Source organism: Pleurodeles waltl, chromosome 10 (genome assembly GCF_031143425.1).
Source record: "Pleurodeles waltl isolate 20211129_DDA chromosome 10, aPleWal1.hap1.20221129, whole genome shotgun sequence".
Taxonomy (NCBI): domain Eukaryota; kingdom Metazoa; phylum Chordata; class Amphibia; order Caudata; family Salamandridae; genus Pleurodeles; species Pleurodeles waltl.
Window position 1 is genome coordinate 284297259 of NC_090449.1, and position 17935 is coordinate 284315193.

The 17935-nt window shown below is 45.1% G+C and overlaps 2 protein-coding genes across 3 annotated transcripts in view; one reads left to right on the forward strand and one right to left on the reverse strand.

Annotated features, from left to right (window-relative positions):
* NUBP1 (NUBP iron-sulfur cluster assembly factor 1, cytosolic) overlaps positions 1-9159 on the forward strand; it is a 320559-nt gene extending 311400 nt beyond the window's left edge. The window contains exon 11 of the mRNA XM_069210416.1: positions 8301-9159. Within this exon, the coding sequence (XP_069066517.1) occupies positions 8301-8353 (53 nt within the window). The 3' untranslated portion in view covers positions 8354-9159. The remainder of the gene's footprint in view (positions 1-8300) is intronic.
* TVP23A (trans-golgi network vesicle protein 23 homolog A) overlaps positions 8904-17935 on the reverse strand; it is a 68975-nt gene continuing 59943 nt past the window's right edge. For both annotated transcript variants that reach the window (XM_069210418.1, XM_069210417.1), the window contains exon 7: positions 8904-9210. In XM_069210418.1, coding sequence (XP_069066519.1) covers positions 9202-9210 — 9 coding nt within the window. In that variant the 3' untranslated portion in view covers positions 8904-9201. The remainder of the gene's footprint in view (positions 9211-17935) is intronic.

Here is a 17935-nt window from a genome sequence, read left to right on the forward strand (position 1 = left end):
AGTCTGTGACGGCAATGGTTGTTATTCTCGCTTCTTTCTGATACCCAAAAAGAACAAGGGACTTCGTCCTATTCTGGATTTGTCAGATGTCAGTTTCTTCCATAAAAAGAGAAATTCAGAATGCTCACTCTGGCTCAGGTCTTGTCTGCCCTAGACCAAGGAGACTGGATGGTAGCGTTAGATTTGTAGGATGCCTATTTCCATATCCCATCCCTCCTGCCCACAGGCGCTAGTTGCGATTCAAGGTAAGCCATGAGCACTTTCAGTTTACTGTGCTACCCTTTCGCCCTCATCAGGGCCCCTTGGGTGTTCACCAAAGTGGTGGTGGTTGTCGCAGCTCATCTGGCTTGGGGTTTCAGTTTTCCCCTACCTTGATGACCGGCTGTTGAAGGCTCCTTTGCTTCAGGCTGTCGTCATCCACCTTCAGACTACGGCAAACCTTCTGCATTCACTGTGGTTCTCTATAAATGTGCCGGGGTCACACCTGACTTCCTGTCAAATGTTCCCGTTCATCAGAGGTGTTCTGGACACAGTGCAGTTTCGGGTCTATCCTCCTGAGTAGCGAGTCCAGGATGTTCAGGTTATGATGCTGATGTTTCGGCCGCTATGCTGGATTTCAGTGAGGCAGACCCTGAGGCTGCTGGGCCTCATGGCTCCCTGCATCCTATTAATAAAAAATGCCAGATGGCATATGAGGGTTCTGCAGAGTGACCTAAAGTTCCAGTGGGCACAGCATCAGGGGAATCTCACTGACATGGTTCAGATCTTGGACGGAACTGCAAAAGGCAGACTCCTCATCCTTCCCCAACCAGAGTTTACAGTAGTTACAGGTGTGCCACCTCTGGGATGGGGCAGCCACCTGGGAGCGGTGGAGATCATAGGCCTCTGGTCTCCGGCAGAATTTGTACGCCATATCAACTTACTGGAGCTACGGGTGATTCAAGAAGCATCGAAGGCATTTCTGTCTGTTATCAAAGGCAAAACAGTGCAATTGTTCATGGACAACACCACCGCAATATGGCACTGCAACAAGCAGGGCAATGTGGGTTTGTGAACCCTTTGTCAAAAGGCTCTACACGTCTCTGGACGTGGCTGAAACACCAGGGCATAACCCTGGTGGTTCAACACCTGGCAGGCTCTCTGAACGCCAGAGCAGAAGAACTCAGCCAGCAATGCTTTGCAGATCACGAATGGTGTCTCCATTCGTAGGTGGCACAGAGACTATTTCAGCAGTGGGGAGAGCCTTGGTTAGATCTGATCGCCTCTGAAGAGAACAGGCAATGTCAGCAGTATCGCACGTTGAGAGTTTCCAAGGTGGCTATTGCTAGGCGATGCCTTTCATCACGAGTGGAGCTCAGGCCGCCTGTATGCCTTTCAGCCCATACCACTTCTGCCCAGAGTTCTCAAGAAAATCAAGAATGACCGGGCCCAAGTAATCCTAGTGGCTCCGGATTGGGCACAAAGAATCTGGTAACCAGAGCTTCTCAAAATGAACATAAATCCACCAATCAGGTTGCCTCTTCGGGAGGATCTTCTGTCGCAGCAGCAGGGGAAGGTTCTCCACCCGAACCTGTCAACTCGGAGGCTTCATGCATGGAGATTGAGCAGCGGCAGTTGATGGTTTATGACCTCCCTCCTGAAGTCTGTAATGTCATTCTGGCAGCCAGGCGTCCCTCTACTAAGACAGTTTATGCCTGCCATTGGAAACGTTTTGAATTATATTGTACAGAGAGGTCTATTGATCCTCTTTCTTCTTCTTTCTAATAGCCTCCTTTTCATTCTGACTCTCGCCCAACAGGGTTCCTCCTTAGGGACTCTTAAGGGCTGTCTTTCTGCCTTATCTGCTTTTCTTCGATTGCCCGATAAACAGTCTTTGTTTAAGTCTCCTATTGTACAGAGATTCTTAAAAGGGCTTGTACATATGTTTCCACTTACACCTTCTGTTATGACCAAGTGGGACCTTAATCTGGTGCTCACATTTCTTATGTGTGCTCCTTTTGAGCCTTTACATAATTGTCCTCTCTGGCTGCTCACTATCAAAACAGTCTTCTTACGGGCAATCACATCTGCCAGGAGAGTGAGTGAGATACAGGCTTTATAATCAAAACCGCTGTATCTCACGATATATCTTGAAAAGGTAGTCTTCAGAACTCGTGCCTCTTTCCTCCGCAAGGTGGTGACCTCATTTCACCTGGGTCAGAACATCACCCTGCCCACCTTCTTTGCTTCACCCCATCCCTTTAAGGAAGAGGCGAAACTCCATCGACTGGACTCAAAAAGAGAGCTGTTCTGACTTGAACGCACAAGAGTTCCAGGTGTATGGTCAACCCTTTGTGGGGCACGTGGGAGCAAAGAAAGTTTAGGCAGTCCAGAATCTAACCATTTCGCTCTGGGCCGTTCTCTGTATTACAATCTGCTACCCCCTGGTCAAAAAGCAGCCTCGTGAGGGCTCACTCCACCAAGGGCAAAGCTGCTACCACTGCATTAGCAAGAGATGTACCAGTCCTGGGCATCTGTCAGGCTGCAACTTGGCGTCTCTGCATAAGTTTGCTAAACACCACTATCTAGACAGTCAGGTCTGCGGAGATGGGCATTTTGCAGGACTTTTTAGTTTGAGGACAATTTGTCTGCAGACCGCCGCAAAGAGGTTATGGCTTGGGTATCTATTCTAAGGTAATGAATCTGCAGCTAGAAGTCTCTAGGAGATTAACAAGTTACTTGCCTTTGGTAATGCATTATCTGATAAAGACTATGTAGCTGCAGATTCCTTACACCCACCCATGCCTCCTGGCTCTGCGGATATATACTATGTCTTTTCAGATATTTACCCTTTCTCCAGGGCATGTGATTTTGCTCAGACAGTCAGAAAAAAGTTGGTTCTTCCATGACTGCACTTTTGGCGTGGGAAGTTGTGGAAAAGAACTGACGTACGCACACCGGGGTGGTGCCTATATAGAAGGCTCTGTTGTCACAGACTGCTCCAACGACGCTGACGACGGAACGCGGAGCCAGACGACGCATGCAGATTGGAACGTCACCACCCGACTGCGTGCAGAAACCTTCCAAATTTAAAGCAGACGTCTGGGAATTCTAAGGTAAGGAATCTGCAGCTAGATAGTCTACCAGATAATTTGTTACTGAAGGTATGTAACTTGTTATTTTGGTAATTGTGTCACTAAAATAAAGTATCTTTATTTTTGTAACACTGACGGTTTTCTTTCATGTATGTAAGTGCTGTGTGACTACTGTGATATCGGATGAGCTTTGCATGTCTCCTAGATAGGCCTTGGCTGCTCATCCACAGCTACCTCTAGAGAGCCTGGCTGATAGACACAGCCTACACTACACAAATAGGGGATACCTGGTATAAGGTGTAAGTACCTCAGATACCCACCACACACCAGGCCAGCTTCCTACAATTAGTGATCCAATTTGACAACCTTGCTGGGGCGGGATAGTCTCCTTTGTCATTTGTACAAAGTATGATAGAGACTTCCAACTCCATTTCCTTGAATGTTATCACTTCTCAAGCAATCTGAAAAATATTTTTCTCAATGCCTGTCCAGGTGCTCCATGAACAAATAAGGTCCTTTGTTTGGTAAAAAAAATAGCTTTTGTATTGGTGGTGAATTTTAAGACTATATTTCTTTGAAGGTGTGGAAAAACAACTTTGAAGATAAGGAACATGCTTTATATTTCAAGATGACTGACTGTTGTTTTATTCACTGGCCATAAGAACGTAATAAGAAGAGAGAGAGAATGAGAATCAATTCATGCTAGCAGAGTTACCAGTGTTTAGGCCAACAGACCTAACCTTCTCTGAAGCCATTAGGTTTACTGGCTTGGTTTATCTGGCCAGACCCACCTCACTAGTAAGAAGTTGTCATTCATTACATGTCTTATCTCCATTACCTGGTTTAGCAGGAGTCCAGTTATGTCCTGCCACCCCAGCCCATATATCCTCCATTGTGGTGAAATTGTGAGCAGTCACGTTGGAGGCAACAGTTAGCTTAAAGGTTAAAACTATCAATTCAGCTGTAGTTTCCTGACAATCTGGAGTACCGTCACTGGTTTCCAGAAATAGAAAGTTGGCAACCCTCTTTTCTTTATCTAGGCAGTTCTTTCACCAAAGAGGTCTTTTCATAGGCAGGAAAGCCATCAGGAAGTAGTATTCATCAACAATGTGGAAACTATTCAATCTGCAAGTGGCGTAAACATCTGTCTTCTTTTACATGATGGAGGGTCTTAGGTAAAAGCCCAGGCCTTACAATACAACTGAGACCAGCCAAATTGTTTTTGGTTTCATTAGTTTATGAACAATGCAAAGAGCTCCGAGTACACTTTCTGTGGGGCTCAAGTAACAATTTTAACGTGAATCCAGAGCCATCAACACAGTCACAAGCCCCATTTGTGAAGGCTGCTCTGGTTTCAGGTACAAAACAAAACTAGGAGGAATAGAAATGTATTTGGTAATAATAGGAAGACGATTGACTAGATCAGTGTGGGTGGCAAGGGCAAGAAGGGTGGCTTCATGGCTGAAAAATATGGATAGAAGCGATGCATCTCCATTCTTTTCCGCTAAATGAATGGGTGTGCCCCCCTGGGATATTGAAGATGAAGCCCTTGTTTTTCAGCAGTCCCAGACCGAGAGACCTTAATAAATTAAATATATTATGTTGGGTTTGAAACTTTGAGACACCACTGTCTCAGCCAGCCTTGGTGTAGCACAGTCACCAAAGAAGGCACCTAGGAATCCATAGTTGGAGCCATTCAAAGCTCAGGATTAATTATTTTGCTTCTTTTTTTTGTTTGTTTTTTTGCACTAAACTTGTTACTACAGGACAGGATCATAATCTGTATTATTTGGTTGTTTGTGTGGGATGTAAAGATGGGTTACAGATACTGTTGTTTAAAGTAGGTAAAACGAGGGGGATTTTTCATGTATAGTAACGTTCAGAGAAAGGGAGAAGCCAGCCAATATGATTGAGTTTACATGTAGGAGCTTCCTTTTGGTGAATTCCAGCTCTGAACATATTTTCATTTAAGCTAGTAACTATGTATCCACTTGAACTTTAATTGCAAGGTTGTAAAGCTCCATGGCCAGAAATTATTGGCGAAGCCTTGGGGGAGGGTCACATTTTGTATGAAGTCTACTCCTTTATGACTGGATGCCTTATTCACTGTGCTAAGTAGGTTACATTTGATTCTGAAATATTTTTGGAGCCCCTGAAGTGACTTAAGACTGTGTTTTGTATGTTCCTGTTTCTCTGTGTTGAGGTAAAGCGTGACTGTCTAGATTTGTGCTTGTTCAAGTCTTATCAGTTACATTTTTTCACAGAGATCTTGCTGCATTATGCCTATGTAGTCCAGGCATGCGAAGATTAAAGACCTGGTTAGCTTCATCCAAGGGGTTGGTTTTGTTACTTTACCTTACAAAAAAGGGTTTGTGAAAGATATTCAAGCTGTTTTTCCAAAATAATTACTTTGAATTATAAGGTTATATGATTGGCTTGGCCCTTTTTAAGTACAGTATGAAGCATTGGGCTATTTTAGCCTCCTCCTATAGGCTGCATAATGTTCTTTATCTTAAGTGACTGCAGGCCTTCCAAAAGAAAAGCAAACAGCTACACTTGAGATGATATACTAAGAAAAAGTGCTCCGGGTTCTCCGCACGTGGGCAGGACTATTCAGTTTGTTTGACTTCAGTGGAGATTCACCCAAGAGAGAACTGGGGTTACAGATAAAAAACATTCCTTAGTGCTGGCCCATTGTTTACAAACTAGTTGAATGGTAACAAAGATTTTCATTGTGTCCTCCAGATTCCTTTACCACCCCCATTGAATCTTTAACCCTGAAGTAGCTTAGGTTCAATACAGAGTGTATACAATAAGTACATCATTTCCCAGACTATTTCGTTTGAGGTGAATCTTAAAGCCATATGTGTATACACTGAATTTCACAGGGTATTGCTTGATTAACTCATCTAAGGGGTCTTAGGTTGATGTTGGAAAGTAAGGGTGTGATGCAGAGAATCTGATGTACCCCAACTAACGTTGCTTGAAAATTCAATGTATGATCACCTTTTTGAGGAAAATGTTATTATCTAGCTTGTCCTGGGCAAAAGCAGGATTTATGCTGGTCAGTGCTGTGGGTGGTTACTGTCACCGCAGATGGAGGTCCTTGTGTTTAAGCCAAGGCCATATTGTAGAATAGATGGTTATGTTTCATGTACGCATGAAAGTGTCTGGTTAAATATTTCTCTGGGATTGTGGTAACTTGCAGTGGGTTTCAGAGACTGTGCCAGATGATTGGACCCCACTGTATGTTTAGGAATGATAATTGCAGCCTTAAGAGTTTGGAGGCTGAGCCCTTTCCGGTTGAAGTCAGGAAGTCATGGTCATCGGTCTTGAGCAGCTCCTCAAAGTATGATGACCGGCTGATTCTACAGGTCAGCTGTATGTTTTCATTTTGTTTGACATTTTTCAGCAGTTGAGCTCCATACGTAGCTGTGGCTGCTGTAGACACAACCCTGGGGCTTGTGCAGTTTCTCCACAGCCGGACTGGAGAAACTTAAGTGTGCATGTGTGTTTGGACGGCCATCTTAGGCCTTCCAAACACACATGCGCACTTAGTGCACACAATTCCTCATACCACCTCGCGTGACCCAGCCCGCCGCTCTCTGCACCTGCTGGCTGAGCCAGTGGGGTGAAGCTCTTCCACCACTGCTTACATATAAGACCTGTACTAAGTTTTTGCAATTCTGTTTCATAGCACAAGAGGATTTTTTTTAGGATGTGTTGGTTTCATTAGTTGAAAGATGATTTTGAACATTAAACATTGATTCGGTTTTAGCAGCTTGTCCTTTATGCCTTTTTGTTTTGTGGTTCAGGCTGCTTTAAATGGTGTCATGATAATATGGTAATCATATAACCTCACGACTCCTGGATTTGTGGGAACATTTGTTAGGCCCCTTTTGACATTATGAGAGATTGAAGTATATGTATTTTGATTTGCAAAATACATGGTGCAGGATGTAGTGCATAAGGCAATGAAGGCAAGTGCACAGAGTCCAAGATTGCTTTCTCCAAGATGAATTCCCCTTTCAGGTCACCTTGGCCTCACTATTGTGTAAGTAAGCACACACTTGTATCAGATAGATTGTTCTGGTCATTGTTCTGACAGTATTGTTGTAGGGTCCAAGGTAACTTACAAGCACTTTTACTCATTTGTCCTGGCTCTTTGCCATTCTAAGCCTGTGGATAATGCAACACCAAGTGGCAGGGCAGTAAACTAAGCTCTGAATGAAGGCTTTGCACACAGCGTTTGGTCCTAACACTTCTGGACAGGGCATCTAACAAGTTGATAATGGATAAGAGCCCACAGATGTGGTAACTGGAGCTTTTTCGTGCATCTTCTTAATGTTGGCTTTTTAGCCAGTTTTTCCAGAAATTGAACTCAAACATGCACCATTTCTAAAGGCTTACTTGAGGAGGATGAACCCCCATCACTTCTGGGGACGGTCACGCATGCTTGGCATTCAAAGCATCAGTTGTGCCCCCCTTTTATTACCTATGGATTTTTAGGCAATATTTGTTCACAATGCACTGTAAAATGCACCGTTTTACAAAGTGTTGTGAGTAGGCCCGACACCAAGAACATTCCTGGAGTTCAGTTTGTTCCCTAAACTTTGATGCAATGTGTGCGGAGTATTCACCCCAAATTTTAAAAATACATTCTGCCCTTGGGGAAATCCAAGCAATTGTTAATGTTTAGTGAGGCAGTTTACCTTGTACACCCCGTCCAGGGGTGGGCTTCATGGGGGTGTTCAGCTTTTCAGCAAGCCACACTTTGCTCGGTGTAGACTAGAAAATCCCCTTTAGGCCTGCGATCTTGCTATGCCCAAAGATTGGACTCAGACTGTAAAACATGGACTGCTGCATTGGATTATGATCAAACTTTGACACCTCCAACCAGGCAACAGCCACAGAAATCAAACTGACAAGATTCCTGCAAAAAGTATTATGCGCCCCTATGGTATACGAGGGTCTCACCCCAAGTAAATAACTTATGGAAATATTTTTAAAATATTAGCAGGTTGAGTACACAGTGACCATGCCTTGTGTAACTAGTAGATGCATCTTTCTTGTATTGGCAGTTTAAACACTACAAGAAGCAGAATGGTTTGTAAAGAAAAAAAGAAATGGGTGTTAAGAGCACCAGACCAAATTACATCTTGAACCATAAATGTGTTTTTGGGTAGATCTGTATTTTATCTAATTATAATGCTTTTCACTTCACAGGAATTCAAGAACATTGTGACATGCTACTTCGGGAGAATTACCAGAAACAGTAAACAGTCATTATTTCCATTTGTAACGTCTTCCAATGTGGATTACTTCGGAAAATTATGTTTGAACGACAATGTGGTGCAGACTTGGGCACCTTTGCTTGTAAGAATTCCCACCTATAAACTTTACGCAAATGGCTGACAGTGGAATATGAGAACCTAAGCCACAAAGACTGGAGTGGCAAGCCATTGCCAAAACACCTCAGATTACCAAGACTATAGTCAACTAAATCATCTCCTGTGTTCGTCTTTTAACGACCTTAAAGAAAAATAGGGAACATTGTTGTTTACAATTGCTCAGTTCCCGTTCCTTATCTATGCAGATTAAAAAAATCATGGTGCTGCTGTTTTGATTGATCTCAACAATCTGGGAAATGTTACACTAATACATCAAGAGTTACTTGGAAGATGTGGAATTTTATCTTTAAGAATAGCTGTTGGTAATATTTTTTTCCTATAAAGTTATTAAAATAATTTCAAACTGATTTGTGACACCGTTAGCCTTAACCTCACATAGGTAGCATGTTTAATTTAGCACTCACATGAACTGTAGTGGTTCATAATAAATACGTTTTATTTAATTAAAAAAAAAAATCTAGATAATAAATAATTAAAAAACGAGTATATGGAATGTTGATTTCCAAAACGCAGACATAAACGTAAGGCACTGCCATGTCCGAGAACCATGCCGTTTTATAACTATTACTAAACATTCTTATTGTTGTGGAGTTTTACTTTGGACACGTGTTGTTGTGTGTTGAACATACATGCTTTGTTGGGGCTGAGAAGTAAATAATTTGAAGTTGTCCAGACAGCATTGGTAGTCTTCTTTTGGTATTGTTTTTCTCTGTGGTCTACAGGGTCTGTGAAATAAAAACAAAAACATTTTAATAATGAGGCATGATTTCCGTTAGATACATCAAAAATTACTTGTTTTGTTAAACGTCTAATTATCAACAGATTTCAATACCTTCTGGTAAGCATGCTAAAATGCATCTTTTAAATCCAGAATTAATTCTTTACTATGGAGGGGTATTTGTTTAGCTCAAGACACAAAACATTTGTCCCCCCTCGATTGCTTCAATTACAGCACATTTCCTTGGGTATATGTTATTTCCATCACCTAGAAGGCTGCAGGATGGTAAGATAAACCTTTATTGCAATCAGTATCAAAATTACAAAGTTCGATGGCATCTGTCGCTGTAGATACGCATGTTCTGCAATAGCTCGCCATCTGGTGTTGGGCCGGAGTGTTACAAGTTGTTTTTCTTCGAAGAAGTCTTTCGAGTCACGGGACCGAGTGACTCCTCCTTTTGTCTCCATTGCGCATGGGCGTCGACTCCATCCTCGATTGTTTTTTTTCCGCCATCGGGTTCGGACGTGTTCCTGTCGCTCCGAGTTTCGGAACAGAAAAAATAGTTAATTTCGGAAGATTTTCGTCGGTATTGTTGCGTTCGGGATCGGCATACTTACATTCAACACCGCATCGAAGATCGAAGAGCTCCGGTGCCCTTCGGGGTAATTTTTCGATCCTCCGTCGGGGCCTGGTCGGCCCGACCGCGTGCTGAAGAACGCCGATGGAACGGACCCCGTTCCGTTTCTGCCCCAAATGCCACAATAAATACCCCTACACAGACCAACACTTGGTCTGCAACCTGTGCCTGTCACCTGAGCACAGCGAAGACACCTGCGAGGCCTGTCGTGCGTTCCGGTCCCGAAAAACACTCCGAGACCGTCGAGCCAGAAGACTTCAAATGGCGTCCGCACCGACAGCCCGACGGGAGTTCGAGGAACAGGAAGAGGAAGGTACCTTCTCGATCCAAGACTCAGACTCCGAAGGATTCGACGATACACAAACCGTGAGTAAGACGTCGAAAACCACACAAAGAAACATTTACAAGGCCCAGGGGACGCCACTGCCACCAGGCCATGGCTCAACCCATAAAATCGGTGACCGACCGTCGGCACCGAAAAAGGCCCAAACAGTGCCGAGATCGTCCGACTCCGGTCGAGACACCGGCACGCAGCCTTCTCGGGACCGAGAAAGTGCTGGAGACAAGCCTCGACACCGAGATGCCGGTGTGGACACGGCTCGACGCCGAGACAGCGGCACCGAAACAGATCGACGCCGAGAGGTTTCGGCCCCGAAAAGGAAAAAAGTCACCTCGGAGCCGAAAAAACACGCAGACACAGTTTCGACGCCGAAACAAACTGCAAGCGACCCAGCTTCAGGCTCTTATACAGAAGAGCACTCGCTAACCTCCCAAATGCAGAAGCATAGGTTTGAGGAAGAGCTACAAGCAACTGATGCGGACCATACGCAAAAGCGTATCTTCATTCAGCAGGGGACAGGAAAAATAAGCACCCTTCCCCCCATTAGGAGAAAGAGAAGGTTGGAGTTCCAGACGGAACAAGCACCACAACCAAAAGTGGTGAAAAGAGTTACACCACCACCCTCTCCTCCGCCCGTGATTAACGTTTCACCAGCACAAACGCCATCACACTCCCCAGCTCACACCACCATGAGCCAGGGTGACCAAGACCAGGACGCATGGGATCTATACGACGCCCCAGTGTCAGATAACAGCCCAGAGGCATACCCTACAAAACCATCTCCACCAGAAGACAGCACCGCGTACTCTCAGGTGGTGGCTAGAGCAGCACAATTTCACAACGTAAGCCTCCACTCAGAACAGGTCGAGGATGATTTCCTGTTCAACACACTCTCCTCCACCCACAGCTCCTACCAAAGCCTGCCTATGCTCCCTGGTATGCTCCGGCACGCAAAAGACATATTTAAGGACCCGGTCAAAAGTAGGGCAATCACACCAAGGGTGGAAAAAAAGTATAAGCCGCCTCCTACAGACCCGGCTTTCATCACAACACAGCTGCCACCAGACTCTGTTGTTGTAGGAGCAGCTAGGAAAAGGGCCAACTCTCACACATCTGGAGATGCACCACCCCCAGATAAAGAAAGCCGCAAGTTTGATGCAGCTGGTAAAAGAGTCGCAGCACAAGCTGCAAACCAGTGGCGCATCGCGAACTCCCAGGCACTACTTGCGCGCTATGACAGAGCCCACTGGGACGAGATGCAACATCTCATTGAACATCTGCCCAAAGACTTCCAAAATACGCCAAAACAAGTGGTTGAGGAGGGACAGGCCATCTCCAACAACCAGATCCGCTCCTCCATGGACGCTGCAGATACAGCTGCACGGACAATTAATACATCTGTAACTATCAGAAGGCATGCATGGCTCCGAACGTCTGGATTTAAACCAGAGATTCAACAAGCAGTTCTCAATATGCCTTTTAATGAAAAAGAACTGTTCGGTCCAGAAGTGGACACAGCGATTGAGAAACTCAAAAAAGATACGGACACTGCCAAAGCCATGGGCGCACTCTACTCCCCGCAGAGCAGAGGGAATTACAGCTCATTCCGTAAAACGCCCTTTCGAGGGGGGTTTCGGGGTCAAAGCACACAAGCCAGCACCTCACAAGCCACACCGTCCAGTTACCAAGGACAGTATAGAGGAGGTTTTCGGGGACAATATAGAGGAGGGCAATTCCCTAGAAATAGAGGAAGATTCCAAAGCCCCAAAACCCCTACTACTAAACAGTGACTCACATGTCACTCACCCCCTCCACACAACACCAGTGGGGGGACGAATAGGTCATTATTACAGAGCATGGGAGAAAATCACTACAGACACTTGGGTTCTAGCAATTATCCAACATGGTTACTGCATAGAATTTCTACAGTTCCCTCCAAACATACCACCAAAAGCACAAAATTTAACAACACACCATTCCAATCTCCTAGAGATAGAAGTGCAGGCACTATTGCAAAAGAATGCAATCGAATTAGTGCCAAACACACAAATAAACACAGGAGTTTACTCACTGTACTTTCTGATACCAAAGAAGGACAAAACACTGAGACCAATCCTAGACCTCAGAGTAGTCAACACTTTCATCAAATCAGACCACTTCCACATGGTCACACTACAAGAAGTATTGCCATTGCTAAAGCTGCACGACTACATGGCAACTTTAGACCTCAAGGATGCTTATTTCCATATACCAATTCACCCATCGCACAGGAAATACCTAAGGTTTGTATTCAAAGGAATACATTACCAATTCAAGGTACTGCCTTTCGGATTAACAACCGCACCAAGAGTCTTTACCAAATGTCTAGCGGTAGTCGCTGCACACATCAGAAGGCAGCAAATACATGTGTTCCCATATCTAGACGACTGGCTAATCAAGGCCCATTCGTTAATAGAGTGCTCAAATCACACAAATCATATCATACAAACCCTCTTCAAACTAGGGTTCACCGTCAATTTCACAAAATCCAAGATTCGGCCACGCAAGGTACAACAATACCTGGGAGCCATAATAGACACATCAAAAGGAGTAGCCACTCCAAGTCCACAAAGAATTCAAAATTTCAACACCATCATACAACGCATGTATCCAACACAAAAGATACAAGCAAAGATGGTATTACAACTCCTAGGCATGATGTCATCATGCATAGCCATTGTCCCAAACGCAAGACTGCACATGAGGCCCTTACAACAATGCCTAGCATCACAGTGGTCTCAAGCACAGGGTCACCTTCTAGATCTGGTGTTAATAGACCGCCAAACTTACCTCTCGCTTCTGTGGTGGAACAACATAAATTTAAACAAGGGGCGGCCTTTTCAAGACCCAGTGCCACAATACGTAATAACAACAGATGCTTCCATGACAGGGTGGGGAGCACACCTCGATCAACACAGCATACAAGGACAATGGAACGTACATCAAACAAAACTGCATATCAATCACCTAGAACTTCTTGCAGTTTTTCAAGCACTAAAAGCTTTCCAACCAATAATAGTTCACAAATACATTCTCGTCAAAACAGACAACATGACAACAATGTATTATCTAAACAAGCAGGGAGGGACGCACTCCACGCAGTTAAGCATGTTAGCACAAAAAATTTGGCATTGGGCAATTCACAACCAAATTCGCCTAATTGCACAGTTTATACCAGGGATACAAAATCAACTCGCAGACAATCTCTCTCGAGATCACCAACAGGTCCACGAATGGGAAATTCACCCCCAAATACTGAACACTTATTTCAAACTCTGGGGAACACCTCAGATAGACTTGTTTGCGACAAGGGAGAACGCAAAATGCCAAAACTTCGCATCCAGATACCCACACAAACAATCCCAAGGCAATGCCCTATGGATGAACTGGTCAGGGATATTTGCTTACGCTTTTCCTCCTCTCCCTCTCCTTCCTTACCTGGTAAACAAACTCAGTCAAAGCAAACTCAAACTCATATTGATAGCACCAACTTGGGCAAGGCAACCCTGGTACACAACGCTGCTAGACCTATCAGTGGTACCCTGCATCAAATTGCCCAACAGGCCAGATCTGTTGACACAGCACAACCAAAAGATCAGACACCCAGATCCAGCATCGCTGAATCTAGCAATCTGGCTCCTGAAATCCTAGAATTCGGGCACTTACAACTTACCCAAGAATGTATGGAAGTCATAAAACAAGCAAGAAGGCCATCCACCAGGCACTGCTATGCAAGTAAATGGAAGAGGTTTGTTTGCTACTGCCATATTAATCAAATACAACCATTACACACAACTCCAGAACATGTAGTGGGTTACTTGCTTCACTTACAAAAATCTAACCTAGCTTTCTCTTCCATTAAGATTCACCTTGCAGCAATATCTGCATACCTGCAGACTACCTATTCAACTTCCCTATATAAAATACCAGTCATTAAAGCATTCATGGAGGGCCTTAGGAGAATTATACCACCAAGAACACTACCTGTTCCTTCATGGAACCTAAATGTTGTCCTAACTAGACTTATGGGTCCACCTTTTGAACCCATGCACTCCTGCGACATACAGTTCCTAACCTGGAAGGTGGCATTTCTCATCGCCATTACTTCCCTGAGAAGAGTAAGCGAGATTCAGGCGTTTACTATACAGGAACCTTTTATACAACTACACAAAAATAAAGTCGTCCTAAGGACCAATCCTAAATTTTTGCCAAAGGTTATTTCACCGTTCCATCTAAATCAAACAGTGGAACTTCCGGTGTTCTTTCCACAGCCAGATACCGTAGCTGAAAGGGCACTACATACATTAGATGTCAAAAGAGCATTAATGTATTACATTGACAGAACAAAGAACATCAGAAAGACTAAACAACTCTTTATTGCATTTCAAAAACCTCATGCAGGAAACCCAATTTCAAAACAAGGTATAGCCAGATGGATAGTTAAATGCATCCAAATCTGCTACCTTAAAGCTAAACGACAGCTGCCCATTACACCAAGGGCACACTCAACCAGAAAGAAAGGTGCTACCATGGCCTTTCTAGGAAACATCCCAATGCAAGAAATATGTAAGGCAGCCACATGGTCTACGCCTCACACATTCACCAAGCACTACTGTGTAGACGTGTTATCCGCACAACAAGCCACAGTAGGTCAAGCTGTATTAAGGACATTATTTCAGACTACTTCCACTCCTACAGGCTGATCCACCGCTTTTGGGGAAATAACTGCTTACTAGTCTATTGCAGAACATGCGTATCTACAGCGACAGATGCCATCGAACTGAAAATGTCACTTACCCAGTGTACATCTGTTCGTGGCATCAGTCGCAGTAGATTCGCATGTGCCCACCCGCCTCCCCGGGAGCCTGTAGCAGTTTGGAAGTTACCTTCAATTATTTATATATGTATCATCTCAACCTTAAATAAGTGCATACTTAGTCACTCCATTGCATGGGCACTATTACTACAATTCAACTCCTACCTCACCCTCTGCGGGGAAAAACAATCGAGGATGGAGTCGACGCCCATGCGCAATGGAGACAAAAGGAGGAGTCACTCGGTCCCGTGACTCGAAAGACTTCTTCGAAGAAAAACAACTTGTAACACTCCGGCCCAACACCAGATGGCGAGCTATTGCAGAACATGCGAATCTACTGCGACTGATGCCACGAACAGATGTACACTGGGTAAGTGACATTTTCATTTTCTCACTGTACAGTTAAAAAAGTAACTGACTCGACTGGACAATAGGGAGATATGTGCAACCATTAATCGTTGTTCTAATAAAATACTTACAAAACCCAAATCAGAAACAAATCTTTGATTCGACTAGTAAGCACAGATCATAAAACAATTCATATTCAACCTCCGCTCGCACCATGTCCAAACAGGTCAACGCAGTCTCCTCCTCCTGCTTCAACACCCTTCGCATGCTCCGTAGAATCTACAAGAGGATCCCGACGGAAACCAGAAAAACGGTGACCCAAGCCCTCGTCAGTAGCAGACTTGACTACGGCAACGCACTTTACACAGGCATCCCAGCAAAAGACATCCAACGACTCCAAGGCATCCAGAACGCATCCGCCCGATTGATCCTCGACATACCCCGCTGATGCCACATCTCCCACCACCTGAAGGACCTCCACTGACTCCCCGTGGACAAGAGGATCACCTTTAAACTTCTCACCCACGCGCACAAAGCACTACACGACGCCAGACCCGCCTACCTGAACAACAGACTCAACTTCTACGTACCCTCCCGCCAACTCCGCTCTGCCAACCTATCCCTCGCCATCGTTCCCCGTATCCAGCGCAAGACCTCCGGCGGCAGATCCTTCTCCTACCTCGCCGCCAAGACCTGGAACTCACTCCCGACCTCCCTGCGCCAGACCCAGGACCTCCTCACCTTCAGGAGACTCCTCGAGACATGGCTCTTCGACCGATAGCAGCTACCCCCTTCTCCTCCCCTCCTCAGCGCCTTGAAACCCTAACGGGTACATAGCGCGTTTTCTAAATTTAATGATTAATTGATTGATTGACCAGCTAGCTATAGAAATCTAATTACTATTAATAGCAAACAACGAAAATAATCTGCAGTATCCTTCCTGTTTTTATTTTTTTTATTTTTTATTCATTCATCCTATAAAAGGACTGAATAGATGGAGGGAAGTTCCTCTTTGCTACCTGCACGCAAATTAAAATATATTTCAAATTTGCTACCCAAAGAGGAGCTTTCAAGTTCAAGTAGGGCAAAGGACTGAGTTGTACTCTACCATAATCTCAATACTTTCGAAAACTCATTTCATTACATTCGATCTAGCTTAGTGTTGGTAATTTCCTTGTCCATTATAGATATTTACACAGTGTTGATCTGAGGGTGGGGCCCGCTAGCGGGTTACTATTCAGATGCTCTAGTGCCCAATGTTGGAAGGTACTCTGGGATTTCCCAACCTTTACTTTGCAGTGGCACAGCTGCAATGGCCCATGCGGGGGTGACGTGATGGGTGAAGGTGGGGCTGTTCAGGGGCAACTGGGCAGCGTGTGGGTTTTGGATTGACTGCTGTTGCAAGGGGGCCTGTCCAGGGACCTGGGTAGCTTGGCGTGAACCGACAAGCTCTGTTCAAACAGGTACATGCAGCCTGGGCTTGGGATACCACTTAGACCCACAGCTGGGAGTATGGCTGGGATGAGAGCCCTAACGGGAGTACATGGCTCAACTCCATGGCACGAGGCAGGATTAAACAGCCTGGGTGATCTCTATGATGATAGTAGTTTGCATTCCTTTCAGGACCTGCAAGATGGCATGGGCTGGGAGCTGGATTGTTTCTGGCATACAGTGCACTCCACCTGGAAGTTACCACCTGGGCGGTGGGATAGGAAGAGCCAACCCTCCATCATGGATTGCAATGTATCTTAAGGTGCCGGCCAGGCCAGAAAGGCAGTCCGTGATATACACAGCTCTGCAGAAGGCAGGCTTTGGGCAAGCAATGCCCACTAGGCACTGTTGGAAGGAATGCCTGGAAACTGCTCTGACACCAAACTAATGGGAGATGGCTATGGAACAGTTGAAACGTACGTCTCGTGATACTTGCCTCAAATTTACTCATTCAACTACCTGTACCACACATGCCAAAACGACTCCACAGGATGTTCTTGGCTGTCTCACCGCTCTGTCCGCTCTACGGTTATCCTGATGCAACTTTCATACACATGGTATTGGGGTGCCCGATACTGGCGCAAGAGAGGGAACAAGTGATGGAACATATCTAAGCTGTGGTAGATGTGCAGATGCTGCCAGATCCCTAGCTCTGCCTGCTGGGGGTTACGAAACGCACAAGACACTACATGAAATTTGTGGATCTTGCCATGGCCCTCTTTAAGCATCAAATAGCAATGTCCTGGAAAGCTGCACAGCCACCCTTTATTACGTGTTGGCTGCGGGTGCCGCACAGGTGGGCCGTGGCTGAAGCAGACGCTATGACTCACAGTTCGTAGCTCAAAAAGACAGGAGTGGCTACACTCTGGGACACTTACGTACTTAAACTCAGAGAGAAACTAGATACCCTTACATAACTTCTGTTTGGGTGATTCTATCCCAGAATGTATCCTGACTGCACACGTAGATACATGAGCCCTGGGTTCGTCTTGTAAACCCCTCTCCCCCCAATGCTCCTCCGCAGTGGCAACCCCCCCTGCTTTGCTTTAAAAGGCACCCTA